Raw genomic sequence first — 14,565 nt, forward strand, 5'->3', positions numbered from 1 at the left:
AGAACTTCGAGATCGATCACGAACTCACTCGTTCAGTCGTTTCTTCATTGAAGCGATTTGCATCCCGATGATCCGTTTATTGGCGATCGATATACGCCCATTGTATTTGACGCGTGCACTCGTTTGTTTGTACACAGGACAAAAAACACATTTCAGAATTTCACATTCTTTTTTACGCCCAGTGGGAATGGGGACTGCAGGAAACACGAGATGGGGATGGTTTCGTTTTATTTTGTATTTGTTTGGGTGATTTGTTGACCTATCCTGTACTTTGCACTCCTATCATATTTTTGTAATTTGTTGTAACGTTCTTACCCGCTCTTACTGGACATCGGTGACAAAACAATTGCTTTATAGCTCATCGGATTCCCCCAGTATGAATACATGCGCCGAGTCTGATTCTGAACTTATAATAAACACAGATGGCTTGCAAACTAAAATTGGGCTCAGAATTGTTTCGGGGATGTCGATTCTGCGTCATCACGCGATTACGTAACCACGCATGAAGACAGGGATGTCGCCCCGTGCGTGATGACGTTCCCGCGTGCGTGATGACGTAACCGCGTGCGTGATGACGTTACCGCGTGCGTGACGACGTCGTCGCGTGCGTGATGACATCACCGCCCGTTTATCCTCCCCCTCCCACCTTCAGACTGGACTGCGCTCCGCCACCTGGACTCGCTTCGTTTTTCCTTCTTTCATAAATTTGTTGTTGTTGCTTGTTTGTCACCTGCGAGCAATGGTGAGCTTTCTTTCGGGGAGGCGAAGGAAAGGGCGCGATGACAGAGGGGTCGATAATAGTAGGGGAGGCATAAGATGGAAAGAAGCGCCGATTCATTGGCGCTCAGTCGAGAGCCTGCGGGAGCAGGCCGCAGATGGCGTGGTCGTTGCTGCGCTGGTGGCGGTGTTGTTATTGTTGGTCGTCGTGGAGGCGATTGTGATGGCTGTGACTTGAGGTGGCGATGACAGTAGTGGTGATGTTAATATGGTGGTACCGATGTTGATTGTTGCAGTGAAACGTCTTCGTAATTGTGTCACTCACGACGACGCGTTGTGAACGTTGGAGCGCATTGGCAATACAAGTGGTGTTGGTTTCAGCCGAGTGATGATGAGGGTGGTGGTGGTGTCGCCCAACAGAACGTCGCGGGCCTTCGTGCTTTGTCCCGGGATACTGAGGCGTTGGAGGCGCACGTGGAGGCGGGGATCTACGGTGCCCACGACACCCTGCGCCAGGGGTACGTTTCCAGCGCCACGGGGGGTGGGGGGGGGCTGTCATGAGAACAGTGGGGATGATGGTGATGATGGTTGACGGTGGGAAGTGATGAACGTCTCACGAGGTACGAGGGCGTCGTGGGCTGTAGCATTGCTTAAATCACTTGAGTGGCAAATACATATTCAGACTTTTAAGTATGACACGGGACATCTGCTGGTTTCCAATATAACGTTGCCTTGGCCCCTGATACTGAAAGATATACAAGTTTATTGGTGGAAACTTTGTTTGCACCGTTATTGAATACACATTTCCCAAATTGACCGAATGCAAAACCAATGCCACGAGTGTTGCAGAACTATCACCGTGCACGCAACCGTACTGCCTGTCGCACAATCACATATCTACCATTGTATACAAATGCAATAGTGTGGTGCCGGTGTGGGTTATGGATGTATTGCTTGTGCAGTGGCTGTAGCGTGTGAAGTTTCGTACACCTGTTTACTGGCTGTGATTACGAGTGTTTAATAACAGCAGTGGCTTTCATTGGGTGGGTCGTGGTTTGATCGAATGGTATGCCTTGGTTGTGTTAACTACCTGTTGGAAGCGAGATTGAGTGGTGGCCACACGATTATATAATTGCTAACCTATATACTTGAATAGCAGCTGTGTCATTGTTGATATAGTGGCTATGCTTTTGTTCGTTCAGATTTACGAGCGTGCGAAACAACATTACTGCTGCGCATCCCTTAGAAGCCTCCGAAAAGCAAGTACGTAACCCTCCTACTCACCCTGCCTTGGCGGCGTAGCTATCGAGTGAGCGGGCAATGCAATTTAACTGAACCCCATAAGCTGGAAGGGCCGAGGCACCAGCCAACAGAGGGGGTAAATATTAGGTGCCACAATTTCTTGCACCAGGGCCAATGACAACCACACTGACTGCCCACGTCCGATTAGCACGGTTGGCTAAATACGGTACGAAGAAAGCTCAACATAAGCAGTGGGGTTTTTTTAACGAGCTAAAGATTCACGAACCACAGTATCCCGGAATGCAGCTACAAGTTTAGTGCTTATTGTAATGCAAACTTGTTTCATTTTTATTGACTTGACAAGAACACATTTTAACGTAAGTAGTGATCACTCAAAATAATCAATTTCTCTTAAAGTGAAATAATGCTTATAAGAATGCATTTGAAATACATTAAATAACAAGTACTCTGGAAATCAATGCCACTTGCTCTTGCAACTAATTTGTAAAATTCGCTGCGGATTTCTATAAGGTCTCAATTGAATGTGAAGATTGATTTTGGAGGACAAGGGGGATGTCAAGATTTAGTTATTTTTTTTCGCCAATCGCAGCGCTTGTGTCAATGCCCCTAAATACCCCCATGACCCCTGTCCTCTCACCCCAGTATGACTTGCAACAGCAGCAGCTGTCACTGCAGACGCTACGACGGATTCAGGGTCTGCATGCACCACTGCGTCTGCAAATGGAAATGAGAGCTACCTCACAGGTGGGTTATGGGCGAGAAAAGCTACGTGACGAACAGAAGAGAGGGACGTCTTGGCAATGACGCCTCCATTCCAATCTAGAGGTGGAGTTTGTGGATGATGCACACATGACCCTGCCTACTAGAAGGGCAATGCAGTGTTTCCTTAAGGTGGCAGTACAGCAAGTATGTTTGGGAAGATTATATAGTCTTGATTTGAAGCTTTCGTGACTGCAGGAATCCATACTCTTTGGTTCTTTCGGTAAAGTCACTTAGAAATAAAATAAATCACGTTTCGATCGCAACACAAGCGGTCGTCATCAGGCAAAGGAGTCAGCCTCTAAAGGCAAACCGTTTATAAAGGTTTGGGGATGGGCGTAGCCCAAGTGTATCAACAGCACCAGGAGCATGGGCAGTGCACGAGTGCCAATGCAGCAACAATGTCAATGCAGTGGGCGAGAGAGCTGCCGTGGCAAGAGGTTAGATAGGTAAGAAAGGGGGGCGGAGCAAGGGGGGAGAGGTGTGGGGTAGGGGGACTCTGCGTGAGCGCTAGGGGGAGAGAGGACGTGAAGCTGGGGGGGGGGGCTGGGGGTGGGGGAGTGGGTGGGGCTGGAAGTGGGAGGCTGGGAACGCTGGGGATGCGGAAATTAACTTTACCGAAAGAACCGAAGAGTATATATACAGTATAGCATTTTAGTGTGCTCCACTTATCTATACGTGGTTTTCTTATGAATGCAAAATCACGCAACATTGCTCAAACATCTCAATACAGTACCCTTCCAGAAAGTCTTAACCCATTGGCATTTTCCTGCATGAATTACAAGACGTGTAAATATATGAGCATGGGGTGATGGAATGGAAGAAGTGTGTGCCTGTGTCAGATGTTGGTGGTCGAGTTGCAAAATCAGATGGGATGCATTGACAGGGAGGAAACTTGCTTTGTTCTGAGTGGAGTAGCCCATGCATATGCTTTGTTACCAGGTAATCTGGTTAGTGATATTTTTAATCAGTCACTCAGTTGTACAGTTCAGTGGTATGATGACTTAACTATTTTTAATGGGATGACCAACTTGAGTTACATGGGCTGGCACATGGACACTCGGTATTTGTATAATAGCGCTTTAAAAATGAATTTAACTTGTGTGAATGCAGGTGCAAAGATTGCCCTGCCTGCAGAGCTCTCGGGTTGCCTTGGACACCATCAGGGGTTTCGATGACTATTTGGGCTTTGAGCATGTTCTGAATGGTACGTATATTAACCCATGCTGCAGTGTGTGCAAACACAATTATTGCATGCAGGAAACCTGAGTGTCTACTTGGTACTAAATTGTGTTTGGTTTCTCCTTTGTACCTAAACTCAAATGTGTACGTCTGATTTGTGCAGTAATTTCGATTTTTTTTATGTTAGCTATCATGTGTATGTGGGAAAAAAATATATGCGCATGGTGCTGTATGTGATGCCGGACTTTTCACCCGCACCCAAAGATCGAATATCACAAATAATGCAATCCTTAACAATAGCGCTCATCTTATTGAGATTCTCCATCTGAATACCTGACCCCTTCCCTCCACACTGCCCACTCAGCAACTAAGGAAGGCATTCAATTTAAGTTCCAAGTCAGCTTAATTTTCCTTAGCCGTCCCATCTGGAAATTCCTTACTCCTGCTATCTGTACTGTTGACTGCCTGCAGAATTCCAGGCTTAAAACCTGTTTAAAATCTGTACCTACGTTTCACTTCTTTCACACCGTACATAGGCAACCGTGCTAATCGGAGGTGCGATTGCCTTTATCAAAAATATTATTCTCATTGTTCCTGTTATTCATCAAGATGTAGTTGCATTTAGATGCTATATATATAGTTGAATTATATTGTGATGGTGGTTTAACTGTGCTTGTGCGCTTATGATGATGTTTGTACTTGTGTACATGCAGACCCAGAATATGCGGAGGCAATGGGGGAGCCGCATGTGATGATGGAGAAGCAGCTGGGCCTGCTGTAGGAGTCATTGTGGGGAAGCGAAAACATCCAATTGTGCACACCCACTAGTACGTACACAAGTGTACACATCTCCACAAGAGCACACATCCACCCATACCTATGCTCACAGATCAATTTGTTTTCACGTGTGCAGATGCCATTAAAAGTGTTGTACACATGTGCATCTTGCTTGACCAAAGCTTTTCTTGTGATCTCTCCGTTCTGCGCCCCACCATGCCGTAGTTCGATTCAGAGCTTCTAATGTAAGCAAAAACCGAAGTGTATTAAACTGGAGTTAATGGAGAGATGAAGCGGCGTAACCATGTGTAAAGATGTCACCACAAGAATTGCCTTGCAAAGTTTGTCTGCCACTGAAGCAAATTATTGCAACAAATGCAAGCGGCTTCATTGTGGAGCTAAAATATTTCATACTTTTTTACATACGGATGAGATAAGTGTTTCAAAACAGATCTTACCCCCCACCTCGATGTAAGTGCGATTCCCAACCATCAAACTTTAGTGTGCAGTGAATTGGTTTCAAAAGTGGGAGTCGTGAAAAGGTGGACCATGAGGATCAGTTGAAACACTGGAAGATGATAAATTCCTTCATGCATTTATTAGACTGGAGTACCTTGGAATGGTTTCAGGTTCAAAGTTGGAGTCTCAAACGTGCCACGGGGGCAGTGATGTATTTGTTTCACATGAAAAGCACGCGTTTTTAATGTCTACTCTTTCATGTTAAATAAATGTCAACAAACCACCAGAAATGCCTGATCTCGAAGCTAAGCAGGTTTAAGTCATTGTACTTGTGTAAGAGTGGCTATTGTACATGGCCACATGAGGCCTACCAGAGCACTGCATATTAGCCACACTATTTTGGTACTAAAGTATTTCCACTTGAATTATACTCAGGCCTCTTGCAATGACAAGTGACAGGTTTGTGTTAATGTGTGGCCTGCCAAAGGTATTTTAAAATACTAAATGGGCCTCGTACAAGACAATGTTTCCCACCCCTAACGTATACAAGTGTCTTGTTTTAACGCACCTCAGACTTGCGTCAGCTAAAACAGTGCACGGAATTGCAAACCAGTAAGTTGGAAGCAAAGGTTCGTAAATTCTTAAAATGTGACATCCCACCGAGCAGAGAACGATAAAACAGGTTAACGGCATTACAGAATTAGGAGCATTACCTCCTTAGGCGTAGGAATTTATCTCGCATGCGTTTGTTCCCACCCAAAAAATGGCAAAACATCTCCATGGAGAACCCCCTGAAAACGTCTTGTGACTCTGTGAAGCATTCCTACACAAATGACATGTTTATTCCTAAAACAGCATGTTAAAAGTCTTAATATCCCAGAAGCAGCAAATAGTGACCTGACTCTACCACAATAAATAAATGTGCAGCTTAAAACAAGACTGCCACTAAAGCAATCCCTTGTCACTACATCTGATTACACAGCATATTGCAAGCGCCAGTTGAGGCCGGGACAGTGCGTGCATGGCAGCAGGAAGTCCAGCACCACACATGTCCATCTTTGTCCCCCACCCCAAATCCAGGCGATTAACAGCAACACCACATCCACATAAGGTGCTCATATCTAAACTCGCAAATACACGGCTGCATGCACAGGAACAGTGGATGATGCCACTCTCGCCTTGCTCTCTACAAATCATGGGGGTGACCGTTGCTACGAGATGTTGTTAATCCCCCCAGGGGAGTTGATCACGTCAAAGTCAATCTCGATTTTCTTCATCTTGGGGGACAGCTGCCTGCGAGGGAGACATGGGTTTGTGTGAGAACATTTATGCGCGACACACTGCTCATTTGAAGGATGAGGGTTTTTTTTAAGCCACATGGATCATTGGGGTTATTTGATCATATTTCAATCTTGACTTGAAGCATTAGTGATTGCAGGAATCCATACTCTTTGGTTCTTTCGGTAAAGTCACGTAGATATAAAATTATTAATAGATCATGACGTTTCGATCGCAACACAAGGGACCATCTTCAGGTGAGAGAGAGAAAGCTACTGAAACAAAGTCTTATATAGGCCTGATCATATTTCACCATGGTGGTCAGTGCGAGCTGGTGAAGGTGTGGAGCATGGACATTGGCGCATAGTGCAGTACAACAAAGGATATTGCAGTACTACCCTCCGCTGACAACGTAGCCCCACAGCATCCTAAAACACCCGCATGGAGGTCACCAATAAAAGCATTCTCTAGGCTCATCCTTGCTTATATTCCAAGATATGATGAGATGGGGGTGTATTCCAAGTAATTTTCTTATCGCAGGCAGGGCTTGTCCGAAACATGACCCTTCTGTATTTTACAATACAAAATTAAATTTTCCATGTTTAAATGAAAATGGGGCTGTGTTATTTTTGAGAATCCCTCATTCCTATGCCGGGGACAATTTAACAAGGAGACGATTCATACTGATTTCCCACACATTGGTGATACTGATGTTCATGAAACAATGAGGCATGGAGATGATTAAGGCCTGCATTGATCTCCATCCTTGATCTGAATGTGAACCTGATGGCGGTACCCCAGGGGACCATAGTACCCCGGCTCTCGTATAATGTCCGTGATGCAGTCATTTTTAGTCTGTTGATGGTCGGCGATGCGGCAATCGACTCATCTCGACGAGCTGTACACGATGCACCACTACGGTGCGTACGAGCGTTCAGGGTTTCAGCACAATCGTCCTTGCTGCATTTCAACATCACGGAGTAGCACTGATTTAGGATTGTTTGATACCCCAGTTACAGAGTTAAGTACACCCCTGGAAAAAATAGTGTCCCAGAAATAAAATATTTAAGTGCATTATTGATGCACAAATCAACAGGGCATTAAATCATTGATACCGGTGTGCTGTACTAGTGACGAATTGGCATGTTCTGTTTACGTGACAACCCTTACTAGTTGGCTGTGTCGGGTGGTGGCAAGTTTTAACGACACATTTATATATTTACGCGATCTAAGCCACTTCGTTGAGCTATAATTTGTGGACAGGTCGCTTTTGAAGAACTATATAGCTCAGTGGGCATTACCTGGTAAAATAAAATTTAGTTTAGTTTCGAAAACGTTGGAGGTGAACAGTGGGGATAAACGTGAAGAGAGGTCCTCACTTGTAATTAACCCCAGCCATGCTGAGCAGCGTTCGCGATGCCTTCATCTCTGGACGGTCGTGGTACTTGTCCGATAGGTACACGACCTCACGGATACCTGCACAGTCACACAATAACCCAAGTAAACAGATGTCGTAATGCATCGGTTATTGATTCTTACACTCAAGATACGTTAAATAAATCGTCCCATGAGAACAGATTACGTGATTTATGCAAATACATAAAATGGAGCAAACACAAATGTAGAAAGGACGCAAAAAAATGTTTCACAAATAAAATTGTGATTATTCAATGTGCACCATTTTATAACAATGCTCCATGTGCCAAAAACAGAGGGATGAGGATGATGATGGCTTGCATTGATGTTAGCACCTTGTGCTACCAACTAACCTGGCGAGCCAAGCTTAATTCTCAGCTCAAGCTCAAACCAGTTATGAGCGATATCTGAACTGGTCCTGGGACTCCCCTAGGTCGCCTCGGCTTTAAATGAGTGCCAGGTGCCATGTGTAAACATCAGCACTGGGGAAACAAAGGTTGGCCACACCACTACATCATGTGCCTTGCTGGCCTTAACAGATACTCAACAGCACTTTCCCAAACAGTGTGAACATCTGCCTTTTCAGGGGATATTCAGTAACCAATTCTTAAATTATCTGTACATTATGGAAAAACTCACACAAAGTTGGATATAGCCTTTGAACAAATGAAAGTCATAAAAAGTGCCTATTACACAGCAAAACGCACGATTTAGCCCATTGGATTGGGTCCTCCCAACATGCCTTTAATCACCACAATCATCTTTCTGTGTTGCGGATCAACAAAACTCACCACAAAAGGTCTGAAAGATACAAAAAGAAATGTATGTATGTATGTGTGCCAGTGCACGCATGTATTATGTGTTTCTGCTGATACATGTGGGGAGTGGTTGGTGCGCTGTGCTACAAACCCGGCGACCTTAGTTCGATTCTTACTCAAGTCCAACACCAGTGACGATAATTTAAATCAGTCCTAGACCTCCCCTCAATCGAACTCAGGCTACCCAAATTCTATTCTCGGTCACAGCTATATCACAGTTGAGAGTGAGCCTCCCCTTGATCGACTTGGCCTTAAATTAGTACCTGGTGCGGTGTGTAAACATCTCCACTGGGGAGACAAAGGTGGTCGGGCATGGTCCTGGCCACACCCCCCCTCATGTACAATGCCGGCCTTAATAGGTGTTCGGTAACAGAACTTGCCCTAACAGTCTATTTACACTATAAGGGAGATATTTGCCTTATGCGTGTCTGCACATACATCTGTGCGGGTGTGTCTTCATATGGGTATATGTGTTCATGTACGTACGTGCATGCGTAGTAAGTGTCCACACATGCATACGCGTGGGCGTGTGTGCCTGACCACTCTGGATGATGAGCTTGGCGCACTCGTTGCAGGGGAAGAGCGCCACGTATATAATGCAGCCTCGCACGTCTGAACTGTTCTTGTTCAAGATGGCGTTGAGCTCCGCGTGGCAGACTGCTCCCACACACGCGTGCGATGGTATGCAAGAGACGCGGACGGGACACGCATACATGAGCACAGACGCACACGGAACACGACAAGCACGGCACATGTGAACACAGGATGGCAGAGGCCACACATGTGGGATATACACGTATGGGACACAGTATACTGGCAACCAAAGGGACTGAGATTGGCGACACGGTTTTGTATCGCTAGTGAACAACGTAGATTTCAGTTTTGTTTTTAGTGGAGGATTACCACAGCACAAACCACAAAGTGTCTGGCTGAGCATGTGATTAGCGAGTGGGCAGGCGTCTGAAAAGGGACTTAGTTTATGGGTGGATGTCCGAGTGACAGAGTCTTGGGAGTAACTGAGTTGGTGTCTGTTGAAAGGTTGGGTATGTATCTACTTTGTCACTGTGGAAGCCTGGACAGCAACTACATGGGTCTTCCCTGAGTGACTGGGTGTATGTCTTCGTGCGTGGCTTGGCAGGCAGTCACACACCGTATGGGTACTTGGTGTCGATCCAGTCAGGTGCAGTGCGAACCCAGGGCAGGCAGTCGTCGCTACAGCCATTGGGCATCCCGTTATAGCCGATGCCAACAATCTTGTTTTCTGGACTTACGATGCACGCCCCCACCTGCACATGTGCAAACGCACGGACATGTAATGCAGCCTGGCTCCAGTGAGATTTCATTCACGGTCATATATGTTTATGTGAAAACTTGCACATGCGCGCACACACAATGAAGTTACAAATGCACATGTACAGCCCTATTGTTAATTCACGGATAGATGAGGGCCTCCCCATGCAGTGTCAGTTACCATAGATTATTTTACCATACTTGACCGTGCTGGTCAGTGTGGGTTGCTGAAGACGTGCGAGCATTTCTGTCAAATTACAAGTACTAGCGGCACAGCGATGGTGCAGTGGGTAAGCGCACTGTGTTACAAACCTGTTAACCCGAGTTCAATTCCCAGTGATATCTGAACAAGTCCTTGGGCTGCCACGTCACCAAGCCGCAATGACCAACGTGTTAAAATAGTATGGTAAAATAATGCCTGCAACCGACTTGGTGCTGGGAGACCTTGGAATGACAAAAGTAAGCAAATTAGTGTGTATATTATCGCTCTATAAGTATTCCACTGTTTGCTAACCGATCTTGCCTGGGAGTGGGGGTCCTTGCTGCGTTGTGCTGACAGGAAGGCAACTGCCATGAAGTACTCAGGCCACTCCAGGTACCCTTCCCTCTTCTTCAGAGAACTCCTGAGACACGGGACGATGGGGAACGTTAACAAGCAGTTTAAACTAAACCATTTTTTATTTCACCAGGTAAGGCCCATTGAGCTATATGGCCCCATTTCAGAAGCAACCCGGCCACAAATGATAGCTCAACAGAGTGGCTTAAGTGAAAATTTAAAGCAACCAAAATCAGTGGCGGCTCGTGATATTTACACTAGGTGTGGCTGTTGAGTGACCTCTACAAATATGGTGTTCTAATTAATAAAAACCTCGTTATGTTATTGGTCTTACCTTGAAAGTGATATAACTGTCTTATTTACCAACGATAGGCATTTATAAACAATATGAAACAAAACAATAAAGCACTTGAATGCTGTCCCCATGACCCTCAAGTCCATACTACACAAACCCTGTGACACTACCAAAATCCTAAAGAACAATTAAATATCAGCTAACACGGCTCATCAAATCCTTTCAAATGGAATATTTAGGAGTGACTCCAGTGTTCGTTGCGAATTCTTCGTTTGCTGCACCTGCTGCCATCACCATTGTGTTCTAGAGACCTAGACCTAGCGTATTTATAAATGTAGAGGGAAAAAAACGGACAACTCGGATAAAAATCCACGGGACCACGGGCAGAGAGACCGCAAACTCCACATATACAGCAGGCGTCAGGGTCGGGATCGATCCCACGACATCCTGTATACCAGGCGAGGGAGTTAACATCTCCTAGCCACCGTGATGATGATGAGAGAGAGACACCGCAAACTCCACATATACAGCAGCAGGCGTCAGGGTTGAACCCACGACCTCCTGTATACCAGGCGAGAGAGTTAACATCTCCTAGCCACCGTGATGATGATGGTGAGAGGAACGCAAACTCCACATACACAGCAGCAGGCGTCAGGGTCGGGATCGAACCCACGACCTCTTGTATACCAGGCGAGAAAGTTAACATCTCCTAGCCACCGTGATGATGATGATGAGAGGCACCGCAAACTCCACATACACAGCAGCAGGCGTTAGGGTCGGGATCGAACCCACAGCCTCCTGCATATCAGGCGAGGTAGTTAACATCTAGTAGCCACCGTGATGATGATGATAGAGAGACACCGCAAACTCCACATATACAGCAGCAGGCGTCAGGGTCGGGATGGAACCCACGACCTCCTGTATACCAGAGTTAACATCTCAGACAGATGGCTCCTCATCCAGTCCCAGATTCAAATTAAAGATCGGCCCCGTACTACCTTCTTCTAATTCCTCCACGGACTCGCCCTTGCCTATCCCCCCCCTCTATCCAGATATCATTACGCCACCTTGTGTCCTTTTCGCTTCAATAACCAAGGCGTTAATCTGTCCCGCACCTCCGTTTAGCACGGCTGGCTACGTACGGTGCGAAAGAAGTTACTTGTACTCCTGTATATGCATACAAAGCCCCCCACCTCGCCAACTTTACTGCAAACTGTCCAGTCCCCCGTTCATGTAGACAACTTAAGGAATCCAGCAGTGGACTGAACATGACGAACGATGACTACGATTGTAATTACTTCATTTTAAAATAAATAAAACCGTAAACTGTGTTCGTGTACGGTAAATACTTCACACGCCCCAATGAGTTAAGCCGACCTTTAGCAATGTGGATGTTCGTACCGCGTTATTGTTATGTTGCGTTAACTTTGTTGTTACTGTTAATCGTTAATATTGTTATAATGAGCTATCATCTCCACTGCTGCCGAGCGTGACAATACCTCATCGCCCGCTCCATCTCCACACTGGACATTATCTGGAGATGTTCTCTCTCGTTTTTTATTAATTTAGACAACTTTTACACTTTAAATCCTTAACGTATCATCCAGGCCCACACGAATTAATGTAGATCGTCGCGTTTCTCTTAGCGTGCTTGCTGTTAAGTTGTTTAGATGGTTTTTTTCTATCGTAATTGCCAAACTATCACTATTATCATTCATGTAAAACAGACACGGTACACTTTTATATACGAACATACGTTTAATGGGGTAAACCCCTTACGTCTCACCCGCAGTCATCTCGTCCCGGCTCCACTTTGTCCATCGCCAATCGCAGTTAAACAATCAACAACTAAAACTCCTGCAACTACAATGGCTAGATCAACTTCTTCTACTAACTTGCCGATAGAAACGACGATAGTCCGCGTGTTTTAACGCGAACGTAGAGAGTGAAGCTGCGATTTACGCGGGAAAGGCGAGTAACAATGGACGACGTGGGCGGAGGTTTCCCGCCAAAATCCAATCCCATTTCCGGGTCACGTGGACCAATCAGGCGCTGCGGAGAAAACGAAAAACCAAAATGTAAACAACAATATATATATTTTTTTAAACTAAATAAACACGCAAAGTTTTTTTTTTATATCCGTCTCTTCACTTGAAAAAAATAAATATATACAAATATTTTTCATTCAACCCGTAAGCCAGACTAAGATCAGCAGCATTGACTCAATGCAAGTGTAAAAAGTTGTGATTATGTGTCTGTTCAAAATGTTGAGCGTACTTCCCGACATGCAACAAACTGGAAATTTGCCATGCATGTACTTTCCAGACTGTACACCATGCAAAAATTATAAAAAAGACACTTTTGGGGGGGGGGGGGGCTCAATAATGCATTGATTTTTGGCACGGCAAGTGAGCTGTGACGTCACATCTGTCATGTGACCCGCGCACGTGGAAGCGTAACGCATTGTAGTGTAGCGGTGAGCGCGCTGCGCTACGAACCCGGCGACCCGAGTTCGATTCCCGCTCATGGCCACCACCGGTGACGATTATTTGAACCGGTCCTGGGTCTCCCCTAGGTCGACTCAGCCTCAAACGAGTAACTGGTGTGTTGTGTGAACATCGCCACTGGGGAGACAAAGGCGGCCGGGCGCGTTGAATCCAAGTCCCGGGTAGTAAAGCTAGTATTTAATAATTGAAGCGACGGGAACAGGCAGGGTCACGTAAGGACAGCACGGGACTTAAGTGGTCGTAAATAATAATTGAAGAGACAGGGACAGACAGGGCCAAATGAGGTGAGAGAGTTCGGGGAAAAGGGGTGACAGCACAGAGCGTGGCTCTGGACCGCTTGTGGGGATCCGAAGTTGGACCACCGTCATCAGGAGTGGATCGTCCTCCCCGTCTGGGAGCGGGTGGTCGACTTATTGTCTAGAACAGGGGTCCCCAACCCAAGCAGGCTGGTTGAAGGCCCCCCCCCCCCACACAACTCGTCCAACCACATCAACCTCGGTTCTGGTCAACGTTCAAAATGTGTGCGCACGTTCTGAAGGCCACCTGTGCTGCACCTGGGATGAGTTTTGGCACGAGAGGTCTCCTTCTCGACCGATGGACAACGCACAGGACAGACCGTCTCAACCACGATGGTGTAGTTACTAAATCTCTTTGAGGCCATTGAAAACGTGGCGATGTTTTTATCAATTTATAAATGTGCTAAATGCATTTAACTTCCACGAAGGCTTGTTTCGAATATTCTATAAGGACAAACAACCATGTATCTTTGAAATTCTATATACTTAAAATTAAAGTTAAGCTCACATTCAAGACGTGAAAAGTGAAAAAGGAAAAATAAGCCATTGATTTGGAATGTTAAACTTGAGCATTGGTTTATTGAAGTTGACAATACGTCCAATAGTTTACGCTGACTTGGTGCTTAGTTGTCAGAAAGAAATGTTAGAAAAATTCAGTTGTTTCATTTCCTATTGGTTTTCTTGCCTCATTTATATCATCACATATATTGTCCTTCACGTTGTCTTGTACCTCAGTTATCTTAGCCTATATGTAATATTTACATGACTTCCATAAGAATTTCATAAATTTTGAACTTCTTTCGCAACGTACTTAGCCAATCGTGCTAATCTGCTGATGAGACACTGACTTTTAATACTGGCCCAATTTGCTTGTGTTGAGCCAATGCTTCTGAAATTATCCAAACCCAGGTTGTGCAAGTGCACAATCGCAATCAAGATCAGTAACACCAGT

At 45.5% G+C, this 14,565-nt stretch overlaps 2 protein-coding genes across 2 annotated transcripts; one reads left to right on the top strand and one right to left on the bottom strand.

The window, feature by feature from the left end:
• The first annotated feature begins 599 nt into the window (after nt 1-599).
• POMP (proteasome maturation protein) lies at nt 600-4,869 on the top strand. Its single transcript, XM_078856711.1, has 6 exons — nt 600-742; nt 1,138-1,235; nt 1,920-1,980; nt 2,623-2,724; nt 3,853-3,946; nt 4,635-4,869. Exons 1-6 carry the CDS (start codon nt 740-742, stop codon nt 4,700-4,702), a joined length of 426 nt encoding a protein of 141 aa, XP_078712837.1. The 5' UTR covers nt 600-739; the 3' UTR covers nt 4,703-4,869.
• Nucleotides 4,870-5,181: 312 nt separating this feature from the next.
• Nucleotides 5,182-12,837, bottom strand: DCTD (dCMP deaminase). Its single transcript, XM_078856710.1, has 6 exons — nt 12,597-12,837; nt 10,483-10,582; nt 9,820-9,955; nt 9,210-9,326; nt 7,815-7,911; nt 5,182-6,450 (listed from the first exon to the last, which is right to left on the bottom strand). Exons 1-6 carry the CDS (start codon nt 12,629-12,631, stop codon nt 6,369-6,371), a joined length of 567 nt encoding a protein of 188 aa, XP_078712836.1. The 5' UTR covers nt 12,632-12,837; the 3' UTR covers nt 5,182-6,368.
• Between the last annotated feature and the right edge of the window lie 1,728 nt (nt 12,838-14,565).

Source organism: Lampetra fluviatilis, chromosome 5, assembly GCF_964198595.1.
Source record: "Lampetra fluviatilis chromosome 5, kcLamFluv1.1, whole genome shotgun sequence".
Taxonomy (NCBI): domain Eukaryota; kingdom Metazoa; phylum Chordata; class Hyperoartia; order Petromyzontiformes; family Petromyzontidae; genus Lampetra; species Lampetra fluviatilis.